General features: G+C 27.8%; 1 protein-coding gene across 1 annotated transcript; it reads right to left on the bottom strand.

Moving 5' to 3' along the window:
* Positions 1-1,132: 1,132 nt before the first annotated feature.
* LOC103486795 (zinc finger protein WIP2-like) lies at positions 1,133-4,220 on the bottom strand. Its single transcript, XM_008444875.3, has 2 exons — positions 3,473-4,220; positions 1,133-1,874 (listed from the first exon to the last, which is right to left on the bottom strand). Exons 1-2 carry the CDS (start codon positions 4,040-4,042, stop codon positions 1,377-1,379), a joined length of 1,068 nt encoding a protein of 355 aa, XP_008443097.2. The 5' UTR covers positions 4,043-4,220; the 3' UTR covers positions 1,133-1,376.
* Positions 4,221-10,946: the final 6,726 nt, after the last annotated feature.

Genomic DNA, 10,946 nt, shown 5'->3' with positions numbered 1-10,946 from the left:
TATGATCGTATTTGAAAAGTTATTAGGAAGTACATATTTTGCAGAGAGATGTTGGATTTCAAAAGGTCTAACAATTTTAACCCCTACATTTCAAAAACATTATCATAGAGAGAGATAAGAAAAAACAATAAATTAATTAAAAGAGACTCTACTCTTTTTTTTTTCTTTCTTTTTTTCTTTAAGGTCTTAGCCTTTGAAATTTTTACAAATGAGTTGGTGAATTATACTAGTCATCATGAAAATCTTAAAAGGAAAAATAATCATTAAAAGGAAAAAAAAGGATGAGGAGAGAGATAGAGAGAGAAGAGAGAGAAATGGGGTAAGGTGGGTTTTCATGGTTGAACAATGGTTCTCTTGTTTTATGCACATCAATCAACTTTCTTTGACCTTTTATGGAAGTGTAATTAATCACAGCATTTATGGTTTCCATGTATAATACGTACACCCTATTATATTTCTCCCTCCATGCACCCTCTATTTCTCCCTCTTATATTGATAATAATAGAATATATGTTTTCGCATTTCTTGGACTGTATTCATCTTTTTGTCTAAACCGTTCAATTAGGATAGGATAAGTTTTTCCTTTTCAAGAAATGTTTTGTTATATCTATATTATAGTATTTTTCTTTACGATTGATGGGATGTATCGAGATAAGTGTAGTCTAAAATTGAACTTAAGCTTTGTTTCTTCTACCATTTTAAAGTTTACTAAAGTTAAAAAAGAAAACAAAAAACAAAAAACATGTTCCAATATCAGAACCTAAGCTAGCTGCTAACTCTCTTTCGACCATAATGTCTCTACAACAAAGAAAGTGATATTTTTTTTTAGTACAATAGAAAATATTTTCTTTAAAACATGTTCTTGATATGCAGTATCTCCATTTTTTTTTGTTTTTTGTTGCTTTTCTTTTTACTTAATTGTCTTATAATGGTTTATTTTCCTCAATTATCAAATATGGCATAAATTCACCGTTTAATTAGGTTAACATTTCACATGATTACAATAGCATAAAAAGCTTCATGCCAAAATCTAATTAAACATGATATAGCTAAACTTGGAGTTTAGCAGTGGTTTGAAACTACAATTTAAAAACATAGCAATATAATTAGAGAGAAGAAGAGAAGGATTTGATTTGAAAGCCATAACCACCAAGAGAGTTTGATTAAAAATGGCAAATTCAATATACAAAAAAGCTTTGGCTGCTAAAATAGCTTGAAAGGAAAAAAAGAAAAAGAAAAACCCTGGATTTTGTAACATATAATATATATATATATATATAGATAAGAATATAGTTCCCTAAAACCCCATATATATATATATAGAAGAACATACTAATAATAACCCAATGACCCTGATTAGAAGAAATGGATCAAAATCAATCATGATCTTGCTCAACTTCAGAATAAGCATGATCATCCTCTTCGTTATCGAACCGTTGACGTCGATGATGAAGACGATGAAGATGAAGATCAGGATTATTATTATTATTATTATTATTACTATGATTATAAGCAGCATGACCATTACCAAAGGCTTTGATATGGTCTTTAAGTGATCTTTTGTGCTTAAAATCAGAGCCACAAATGCAATACCAAAGCTTTCCACAATTCTTCTCATGAGTTCTCCAATCTCCTCTAACAGCAAAGGCTTTCCCACATTTCCTACACATAAAAGGCTTGATTCCATGCTTGCGTTTATAATGAGTTTGAAGTGTTCTAAAGTCTTTTAATGGCTTTGCTCTTGGATGGTCAATGTTATTGCGACAACCTGGTGAACAGCAATAACATGGCAGCCTTAGCATCCCTGTTGGTTGTGTTCCTCTTAACGATTCTGGTCCTCTCCTGTATTGTGACCCATGCCCCCACATGTGCATCTATATCGAAACAAAGAAAAAACCAAAATGACTTAGCTAGGTCTTGTTTGATTATCAATTTTGTTTCTGGAAATTTGAGTTAAAGTTTGAAACTTTCATTTTGAGAGAAGGTGAAAATAATGGAAATTACGACTTTTTCTAAGAAACTACTTAGATAACCAAGGTTAGTAGCTGCACCAGAAAATTTGAACTAGGTTGACACCATTGGGATAACAAAGGTAAGTATGCACATTCAGAACATCTAAAAGTTTAAACTAATGGAAATAACCTTGAAGTTCAGAAACAAAGAAACAAAATATGAGAATGTGAGGAATGTGTTCTTTAAGTACTTTGTTCAAAGAAAAAGAATCGATATCAAATGGAAAAAAACGTGGGTGCATAGATTCGAACTTTCAATCTAAAGAGAAGGGTGAGTCGAAGAATTATCAAATATATGTCTGAATCACTCGGCTAAGCGATACTCATGTTGGTGGTTTTAAGGAAGAGATATGAGGGATGAATTTGTTGTCTATATATCTCTACTTCTTGGGTTGGGATATTTGAAGGGATGATGATTGTTTGAACAATGTGGGTTTTGAGAAAAAGAAAAAAGATGGGTTTTCTTCTCCTCTCTATGGAAAAATTAAGGATTTTTGGAATACCCATTTGAAAAAAAACAAAAAAATTTCCATAATTTATTTGGGGTGTGGGAGAAGGGAAGAAACTTTCAACCATCATGAAAGGGAATGAAGGTAGTTTTAGTAAGTGAACTAAAGCAAATTAATCATCATCAATGTACTATATATCTAAACAAAGTTTAGGTTTATTTTTTTTCATATATATATAAAAAATTAGCTTTCTTGAGTCATAAAGATCAAATTTTTACAACACCCATTTGGGAGAAAAAGAAGAAAAATTAAACAAAAACCTATTTTGATGATAAAAAAAATTAATCTTTATGGTTTGTAATCAATTGAGAGATTGTTAATCATGGGTGAAAGAGGCTTTGAAATATACAATAGGCAAAAACATGTGTTTGTTTCCCTAGAAAGAAGGGAAGCTATAAGCAGAAAAACAGAAACAGATTTTTTTTTTCTTAAATCTTTTATCTCTCTTCTTTTCTTTATATTTTTAAAACAAAAATATATGGATTTGTGTCTTTATTTAATCTTCCTTTTTCTCTGAACACACAAAAGCAACTGCCCCCTTAAAGATCAGTTTTTTATTAATTAAAAAAAAAAAAGAAGCCCACTAAATGTTGAAGAGAGATCAGCAATTAGCAACAACAGCACAGAGTTCAAGTACTAAAGGGAGAGAGGGGGGGGGGGGGCACAAAGAACATTGCTTGAGTTGTTCAATCACTTAAAAAAATTGATTGAAAAAAAAAAAAACAAAAAGAAGTTACTGATCTCAGCAGCAGATTCAGGGTTGGATCAGAAAAGAAAATCAGGCATTAATGCATTCATTCAACAAATCCATGCAAAAAAAAAAAAAAAAAAAAAAAACAAAAACCCAAATAATAATTTTAATTAAGAAGTTATGAAATTACTAGAAGATGGGATTTTTTTTATAGAAAAAAAAAAGGTGGTAAATTGAAAAGAGAGTAGTGAAATTTTTACCTGCATGTTGTTATATCTATTGAAGGTTTTGTAACAAACAGGACAAGAGAATTGTGTAGGTCCAATGAGGATTTGTGAAGGAGTTGGGATCCAATATTGTCCTTTATTAAGTCTACTATTACTCAAACATAACCCTGAAATTGCTACTTCTTCTTCTTCTTCTTCTTCTAAATCTTCTAATTCTTCTTCTTCTTCATATTCTATTTCTTGATCTTCTTCTTCTTCATCTTCTATTTCTTGATCTCTAGGGCTTGGTAACCCTATATGAAGTGCAACTCTCATTAAAGTTTCCTCCTTTTCGTCATCTAATTCCTTAATGTTGTTGTTTTTTTCTTGTGATGATGATCTCGTGGGGCTTAGCCTAAGGAGAGGGAGAGCTTGGCGGAGCGGCGGTGATGATGGTGGTGGCGGCGGCGCGTGGTGGAAAGTGGGGAAGAAATTAGGCTGAGGTAGAGGAGGAGGAAGAAGAGGGTCTGAAGAAGAAGAAGAAGAAGGGTGGAAACTGGTAGTGGTTGGAGAGTTGAATTTGAAGAGATTTGTGAAGAAGAAGTTAGTGGAAGGGTCATCCATGGGGAAAAAGGGGATCTATTAGAAGAAGGAAGGGGGAAGGGGGAAGGGGGGATTTTTTTTTTTTTTTTTTGTGGGGGAGATGTGGCTTTTAATGGAGGAAGTGCTTTTTATAGAGAGAGATTTAGAGAGGAAGTGGTTTTGTAAAGAGAAGAAGATGACTAAAGGAAGTGGATGGTGGAGAGTGGGAGAGAGATTATGTTTGTGTGTGTGTGTATATATATAATAAGACCATCAAATTGAAGGGAGAGAGAGAGAGGGAGAGAGAGATGGGAGAGAATTAGGTGGGCATGGGCAAATGGGGGTGGGAAGAATTTCCAATTATACTATATTATGTTTTCTTTTTCTTTTTTCTAGGGTTTTGGTTTTTTTACAGAAATGATACTTTATTAAGGCCTATATAAGAAAATAGGAAATTACAAGAGAAAACATATAGAGATTAAGCTCCAAAAGAAATTAAAAGTAGTTAGTAAAAGAGCTATAATGTTCCCCCCAAATTTGAATTATGTTGCAATGTTTTCACTAAACAAGTTACTAAGAAGACCCGAGATTCAATATGTGTATGCATCCATAACACTTTCGTTATATGTACAAGGAAAGAACTAGCTAGATTCAAGAGACTTGGAAAAAGTCTTCCAATTTAAAGTGATACAAGAAACATTATAATTACAAAAGAACGATAATTTGGTGCATCAACAAGCAACTAGATAAAGTTTAGCTTCTCACAATTTAAAATTCTTTATCTTCTTATTCTAATCTTTTTTAGTAGGATTTAATATATGTCCTCGTTTGTTTTTCATTTGTATATATTATAGTACGATTTGTATCATTGTTGAAAAAATGTTGTACTGGGTAACCTCATTTACTTTAATAAGAGTTGTCTTTCACGTAAAAAGTACTAGGGAATTTTTTTTAATGAAAATTGGATCATTTTCTACCAACTTAGTAAATGGTTTTGGATATTTTTTCGTTAGAATTAGGTTGAGTTAAATTGATGTGTATACATAATTATCTTACTAAGAGATTTTGAAGAATTTAGTAATTTTCTGTAGGTTCCAAGTGTTTATGACCTAAGTTACTGGGAAGCATTATCCAAAACTTCTAAAATCTCTTACATTGTCTATACATTAGAACTATTAATTAATTATAATTATGGTATTTTTCACATTGTTAAATTGAAATAAAATACATACAATTTTTTTTTTTTTGAATGTTGGTATGAACAGAATCTGATTAGAAAATAAAACAATTTTATAGTTATTGGAGTCAGAGTTACCAACTTTTTTGTGTTTTTTGTTTTTCAAATTATATTGTATTATTTTGGATGAAGCATCAGGATTAAATAAATATTCCTATTATTCCTTTTCAAAAAAAGAAAAAAAAACATTTTATACATATTTAAATTTTATTTTGGCAACTTTCGTCTTTATTGATCTATTTCAATTATATATATATATATATATATATTCATAATAAATTACTTAGAAACTATTAATAATCGTCCTTTGTGTCCCCTTGTTATGGAATTATTTAACAAAAATCTAACATAGCCACGTTTTCTCTTAAAAAAAATTTATATTATCCATTTCGGTTTCTACACTTTATTCAATATACTTTTAATTGTCCAATTTTAGTTATATATCAAAAATTAGTTTAATAATAATAACATTTATACAAGAAAATATAATATGTATGTAGATATGTTTTTCAAAACAATATGTAGTAAAAATTTTAATAGATAATAGTTTTATTTTGAATAATAATTAACTAGCACGTTCGTTAAATATATAAAAATGGACGAAACTACTACAAGTAATTAAAGAAAAAAATGCTTTTACCTTTTTCCGATTTAGATAGAGGTTGATAAAAGTTTATTTACGTTTATTAATGATAAAAATTAATACAAGTATATAATAAAAATAAATTAAGAGTGAGAATTAATTTAAGATTTATTGAAAGTATATATTTAATATAAAGACTAAAATGATATTTTTAACCATTCTTTTCTTATCTATTTCGCGTAAATACGTATGTATTTTATCTAATTTTGTATGCAAAATCTAAAGGACAGAGAATATTATATTTGGAAAAGTTTGAATTCTAAAAATAGAACAAAAATTTTATGATACAAAATATTTAAAGTAAATGCAATATTATATATATTTTGATGTTTAATCAACGTGTTTTGAGAATTGAATATAAGAAAAAGATTTTTTTTTTTTTTTTTTTTTGACGTTGGTGAATTCGAATTTGTAACTTTTTTTTTTTCGAGAAAATTAACCTAATATTTAATATTCAGGTTGGCTAATAAAATGAACTATTAATGATTCAATAATTGAATAAAAAAGACAACTGTTAAATTTCCTATATTTTAATAATAATGCAATGCACATATCTTGTTATAAAAAAAGTAACAAGATATAAAGATATCCCAAATGTTAATATATTAGATCATTTTTCAAAGCACAATCAATTATGCAGCTTTATTTATGATGATAGCCACCATATTATTTACCATGAAATATGATTTGTTACATTAATTATCCATATCATATTATTATATAGTTTTTCCTTACCTTTGTCTTGAAAAATACATCAACTCATATATGTGTATCTTGAATTTATAAATAAAAGTTGAGAAAGAAAAGTACATTTTTTCTTTGAATAATTATCGTACCATATATTTATTCAAAGTTGGGGTTTGGGTTTATTATGTATAAAAGCTAAAAAAACTTAGACCTAAAATTGATTAATTGAGCCTAAGGTCCAAATTATTCTAAAAATTATCCATATTTTTTCACCTTTTATATATAAATGATAAAATTTATGAAATTGACATTGATACATTGGTCAATTATTAAGAAACTTTGCTATATTTTATAAATATATTGATTCATTTTATAAATATACAGTTTGTTTGGGTATTTTTAGTGGATTAATTTAGTTCATTTCTGATTACATTTTATATAAAAATAATATTAAAAAAAAAAAGGTCATAATCATTTCTTATATATCAAAGTGTTCATACATTAATGATGGATTTTCTTTTTGGTCAAATACAGTATATATTGCTCATCTATGGTTTAATAATCATTTCATTTTTGTAACTTTAAAAAAAAATCAGGTAATTTTGTAATCATTTCTCCTTTTTTATTTTTTGTTTTTCTTTTATTATTTTTTTACATTAATTAATATTTAAGTTTTGGATTAATTTAATAGTATTTTGAAATTATTTTAAAAAGGAAAAAAGTTGCCTGATTTATTTTCTTTTTTAAAAATGGACTAATTCGTGGATGAATGTTCGCTCTTTTGTCTACAACTGATATCACGAAACAAAGCTCTTCTCGATTATAGTCCAACTATGATGTGTCTTTGAATCTGTTGCTTATATTTAATATATTTCATGTCTATCGTCTTCTATGTGGTCACTCCCTTGTTGTTTCTACTTTTGAGCTAATTCGACAACATTCTTTATAATTGATTAAACTAAGAAATTGAAGTTAAGATATGATGAGGGTGTTAAAGAGAGTATCAACTTAGTTGAGATTCTTAATTACATATGTTTATATATTTATAAAGAGTACTTTTAATAATTAAGAGTAGAAAACAATGCATACAAACTTAATTACATAGGTTTATATATTCATATATATATCGATCTCACGCTTTCAATATGAATAATTTTGGTAACCTTGGCATGCTTTAATGCCAAAATAATAATAATAATAATAAAGTGCAAAAAATCTTCATTTGCTCCTTTTAAATTAATAAACGTCAGTCTCAAATACCTTGACTAAATATATTAGTCAAAGGTAATATTATGCCTAAACTAGCTAGTCGAGTTATTCTCGTGTTTGATGATATATATAGAGACAAACTAGAAGATCAAATTTTAGATCCTTTAAAGTAGTATAATCATTGCAATCAGTGCATTATCTACTCGATTATGTATTGAGATATACCACATTAAAAGAAAAGGCCAAGTTAATAGACAATATGAAACTAATTTGCAATAATATTGATATGAATACATACACACACACATATATATATAAACTACACTTGTTTGATTTGAAAACAAACAAAGATAAGATGACAAATTAAGGAAGGTATGATCAGTTATACAGATGGAATTACTTTTTAGATGCTTTTTCCCAAAACCATAAACATCATTATATTTTGACTGAATTCATGTGTCATACAAACCTCAAATATAATGTCTTTCACACAACACGTGCACATCAGGTGCTCTTATCCACCCATCTAATTTTATTATAATACAAATATTTATATTATATATATATATATATATATATATATATATATATTATATGTATATTTCTCTTTAAAATCATTTTCCTAAAAGAAAAATAAAAAGCCAACTAAAGGTGATCATCATTATGGCATATCATGGTAAAGAAAAAGTAAAACTAAAGCTGCTCACTGATTATTTGCATTAATTTTAATATATATATATACACACACAAAAGTTAACTATTTATATGTATTCTTTGATATTATAAAATTCTTTAAAGAGGCCTTTTTGTATATGCCATAATGAACAAAGATGGGAGAATATGTTGGTCATATTAATATTCTAGTTTGATGAGAGAATTTTCTTTTTTAAAAAAAAAAATTATGTGGGGTAAATTCTTTAAAATAGTCATCTTTCTTAAAATAATATTTTAACTCTTGCCATGGAATTTGGAAAAAAAAGAAATAGTAAAAATGTGGACAAACAAACAATCTAGTCTTATTTGCCATGAATTGTTTTTAAGATTGAATAATAACCTTATAATCTAATATGGATCTTTTTGGGATGTTTTATCTTCAATGTTCTATCCAACAAATTGTTCCCGTCTTTGTGATTGAATCACTAAAAATAGAAAGAAAAAGTGCATTTATTGTGATTATTATGTACATTTGATGTATTAACATGTACGACTTTCTCTACTCAAATATTTACAATTCTTAAATGTTGAATTATAATAATTTAATTAGGTTGTTGCTCTTTTCTTAAAAAACTTTAAGACCAAAACAAAATATTAATTTAAGAGACGTGGAATCTATATACATTATGAACATATAGATAACACTAATTAGAGACTAATAAAATAAAGGGAAAAGTTCAATCTTACACATAATTAAACTAGTAGATCATATTGATATCTCTATTGATTTTTTAATATGGTATGTTAATATACGATATTGGCGAGAATTTAAACTTTGATCTCTAAAAAAACATGTATATGAACTTTTCCGTATGTTGAATTATGCTCAAATTAACGACCTTCGATCGAGTTAACTCGATCTAAGAAGAGCGAAGTTGTTTGGAATGGATGACAATTCCGCAATTTCTGACCATACCTTTTTACATTCCAATCTCCCTCTTTTCTCAACTCTCAAAAGACAAGGCTGTTCCCACTTCCTTTCTTTTTTCTCTCTTTAACAAAATAAAACAACAAAAGTTAGGAACTAATTAAGTATATACTTAACTAATACTCTTTCTTTCTTTCTTTTCTTTTTGAAACTTTATTCTCTCTCTTTCTTTATTGCAAAAAAACAGTAAAATTTCAAGTATATGAATAATTGGTAACAAAGAGTTTCGAACATTGTCATCTGTTTTTTAACGATATCTCTATAGTTTTATAAGATGCAATATTGTCACTTTCTTAAGTATTTTAAAACAAAAATCTTCGAAAAATTTTCGACTAATAATAATAATAACTTATAACTATGTGATGTTATGGCCTAAAAAGAGGATTACTATGAATTTGTTAACCTAGTTTTGATATCTCGCCTTGATTCCATTCTCATTAGTATCTTATATAAAAAATACTTGTAACGATAGTTTAAAAGGATGGGGTGCCCTAAATATAGCAGTGCTACTATATGGGTCAACTGGCAAACGTCTCTATAATTTCTTATTAAATTCTTCAAGCTCCTTCTAGTTTTTTTTGTACTTTCCATCGATCAATGATATTGCTTTTGGTATTGTGACATGATAAAGGTGTTATAGAAGTTTCAATCTAGTTGAGATTATACACAAGAAAAGTCATGGATTATTAACATATATAGCATTTAAATATCTCTCTACTCTTATCCAAAATTCATAGTTTCTATTTCATCTTGAAACGTTTTATGAAGGTATCAAAAGTTAAAACTGTAAGTATATTTTTGAAACAAGTGAGAAAATTCAATATGTTTTTTTATACAATTTAACCTAATATATATATATATATATATATATATATATATATATATATATATTCCAACATTTCCATCGGTATATGAGAAGGTTTGGTCGGGTATGTTGAATCTCCTTCCCATTCTTCCATTTCCTAAAAACCCTCCACTGTTTCAATAATCCTCCAAAAACTATGCAAACCCTTTTTTTCCTCTTTTTCTCTCTTTTCTATCCTCTAATCTAGGTCACTATTCTCTCTCTCTCTCTATCCCTCTCTTACATTGTGAAAAACAAAAAAAAACAAAAAATAAAATAATCCCTACAAAATTTCTGACAAAAATCTATACAGAGAGGGAAAAAAATAAAGTCAAGAAAAAATTATGATATGATAGGATCATCAAAAGGGGTTGTGTGGTGTGTGGTGGGAGTAGTAATGAGCATAAGGGAAACAAGATATGGTGAATGAAACAGTAATTTTATTTTTATTTTTATTTTTTTCTTTAAAAAAGTACTTTATTTTTTAAAAAAGAAAAAAAAAAGAAAAAAATATATAGAATTATTACATTTTTAAACCCAAAGTTTGTATATGTATGAGTATAAAGCTAATAATAAGTTATGGTAGATTTTACTTGGCAGAAGAGAAAAAGATCAGAGAGAACTGTTTTTTCCTCAAACCATCTTAAAATCCAAAGGTTATAACCACAAAAATCCCTAATGTTA

This window comes from Cucumis melo, chromosome 4 (assembly GCF_025177605.1).
Source record: "Cucumis melo cultivar AY chromosome 4, USDA_Cmelo_AY_1.0, whole genome shotgun sequence".
NCBI classification, from domain to species: Eukaryota; Viridiplantae; Streptophyta; class Magnoliopsida; order Cucurbitales; family Cucurbitaceae; genus Cucumis; species Cucumis melo.
Note: the sequence above shows the minus strand (reverse complement) of the source record. Positions and strands in the feature narration are given on the sequence as shown.

What these genes read in the sequence shown, in the direction of transcription:
- LOC103486795 (XM_008444875.3), bottom strand. Translation starts at nt 4,042, where the DNA reads ATGGATGACCCTTCCACTAACTTCTTCTTCACAAATCTCTTCAAATTC. An exon ending in ATAGATATAACAACATGCAG is followed by an intron (nt 1,875 to 3,472) that starts GTAAAAATTTCA and finishes GTTTCGATATAG; the next exon opens with ATGCACATGTGGGGGCATGG.